Source organism: Crocuta crocuta, unplaced genomic scaffold, assembly GCF_008692635.1.
Source record: "Crocuta crocuta isolate KB4526 unplaced genomic scaffold, BGI_CrCroc_1.0 scaffold77, whole genome shotgun sequence".
In the NCBI taxonomy this organism is placed as follows: Eukaryota; Metazoa; Chordata; class Mammalia; order Carnivora; family Hyaenidae; genus Crocuta; species Crocuta crocuta.
In genome coordinates, this window is record NW_027532172.1 from 1156552 (window position 1) to 1158618 (window position 2067).

General features: G+C 59.0%; 1 protein-coding gene across 1 annotated transcript in view; it reads left to right on the forward strand.

Moving 5' to 3' along the window:
* Window positions 1-6: 6 nt before the first annotated feature.
* Window positions 7-2067, forward strand: part of PGLS (6-phosphogluconolactonase) — a 7689-nt gene continuing 5628 nt past the window's right edge. Inside the window, 2 exon segments of the mRNA XM_077776935.1 lie at window positions 7-181; window positions 184-275. Coding sequence (XP_077633061.1) covers window positions 7-181; window positions 184-275 — 267 coding nt within the window.

A 2067-nucleotide genomic window follows, 5' to 3' on the forward strand; every position in this document is an offset into this window, starting at 1 on the left:
GTCGCCATGGCCGCGCCCGCCCCGGGCCTCATCTCGGTCTTCTCGAGTCCGCAGGAGCTGGGCGCGTCGCTAGCGCAACTGGTGGCGCAGCGGGCGGCGTGCTGCCTGGCAGGTGCCCGCGCCCGCTTCGCGCTCGGCCTGTCGGGCGGCAGCCTCGTGTCGATGCTGGCCCGCGAGCTGCCCNCCCCGCCAGCCTCGCGCGCTGGACCGTGGGCTTCTGCGACGAGCGCCTCGTGCCCTTCGAGCACGCCGAGAGCACGTACGGCCTCTACCGGGTGAGAGCTACGGGGGCCGCCGGGGGTCACGCCGCCGAGAGGGCCGCGCCCACCGCCTGAAGCCGCCTACGGGGGCCGCCGGGGGTCATTTCCAGAAGGCCGCTCCCGCCTCCTGAACCCAGCTGCGGGGGCGGGTCACATAGGGTCACCCTCTGCCACTGTCTGGGAGGGGTCTGCCGCGTGCCCTGAACTCCCACCTCCGCTGCCACCCGAGTGGGCCCGTGGGGGGCCTTGAGGTCCCATTATGCGTATTCCAGTGGCCGGGCCCAGGGAACCGCCTGGGCAGAGGCGTGCAGGTGAAACAGAGTGGCCGGTGCCAGGCGCCTAGAGACATTCAGGCGCAGCCTGGTAACTTGCAGGGACGGGCCAGGCAGGAGGTATCCGGTGCGGAGCGTGGGCTTCGGTTCTCGATGAGCTGCATCGAGCTTTGGGTGCTGATCGCCTGCAGGGCTGGCTGTCCTTGGCTTGTGGCCTCACATCCTATAGGACCAGGGAAACCGAGGCTTGGAGGGGTCCTGGTCTGCCCTGGGGTTCCCCGGCTGCATCTGTGTCAGCTCCTCCTGCCCTCGACTTGGAAAACGCGCCCAGGGAGGTGTGGAAGGGGCAGGCTTGGCCAGAAGCTTCTGGTCACCGAGGTCCTGGGTGTGTTTCATTCTCTTTACACGGAAGTTTGAGCCGATGATTTTCTGTTGTTGTTTCGTCCGAAGAAGGAAGGCTTACTGATTACTAAGCATTTCATCCACATCTCATGAAATTTCACAATAACCCGAGGTGGGGGCTGTTAGTTCCTCCATTTCATGGATGGAGAAACTGGGGCCAGGAGAGCTGAGGTGGCACAGTCACCTACTGACTAGGAAGGGAGCCAGGGTTTGAAGGGAGCAGCCAGATGGCACTTGGGACACATCTCAGGGGCGGGGGCCTCCCTCTGTGTCTTCCTCAAGAGTTTAATTAAAGGGACACCTGGGTGGCTCAGTCGGTTAAGCGTCCGACTTCGGCTCAAGTCATGATCTCACGGTTGGTGGGTTCGAGCCTTTGAGCCCCGCGTTCGTCTTTGTGCTGACAGCTTGCAGCCTGGAGCCTGTTTCAGATTCTGTGTCTCCCTCCCTCTCTGACCCTCCCCTGCTCACACTGTCTCTCACTCTCTCTCTCTCTCAGAAATAAATAAAACATTAAAAAATTTAAAAAAAGTTTAATTAAAAAGTGGGTTCATGTTTCTTTTTATTTTGCATACACTTGAAGAACTTTAATTAATTAATTAATTTAGAGGAGGGGAGAGGGGCCGAGAGAGGGAGAAGGAGAATCCTTGAGATCATGACCTGAGCCGAAATCCAGAGTAGGACGCTCAACCAACTGAGCCACCCAGGTGCCACAGAACTTTGACTTTTTTTTTTTAATTAGGACAACTGTACTTGCTCAAGTAACAAAATTCTAAGAAAACAGTAAACAAAAGTGATGCAGGGACGTTTCTTGTATGTCTCCGTGTCCAACGCTGGGGACACGGTGGGGGCTGGGCAGTTGTCGCATGGGGCTCACAGTGGGGCATCGGGCACTGACACCCAGGGCAGCGCGTTCACAGAATGCAGTGTGGACAGAAGATAGTAGTGTGAGATGATAGAGCCCGGGGAAGATCATTCAGCCAGGAGGGAGGGGGCTGGGGGGGTTTGAGGGGTGATGTTTGAGCTGGGGCCTGGAGGTCTGAGGACCTGGGCGTGGGCAGAGCTGGGCCAGAGGTTGCGGGAACAAATGTGGGGTAAGGATTTACTCCTGCCGGGTGAGGGGAGCCACGTGAAGA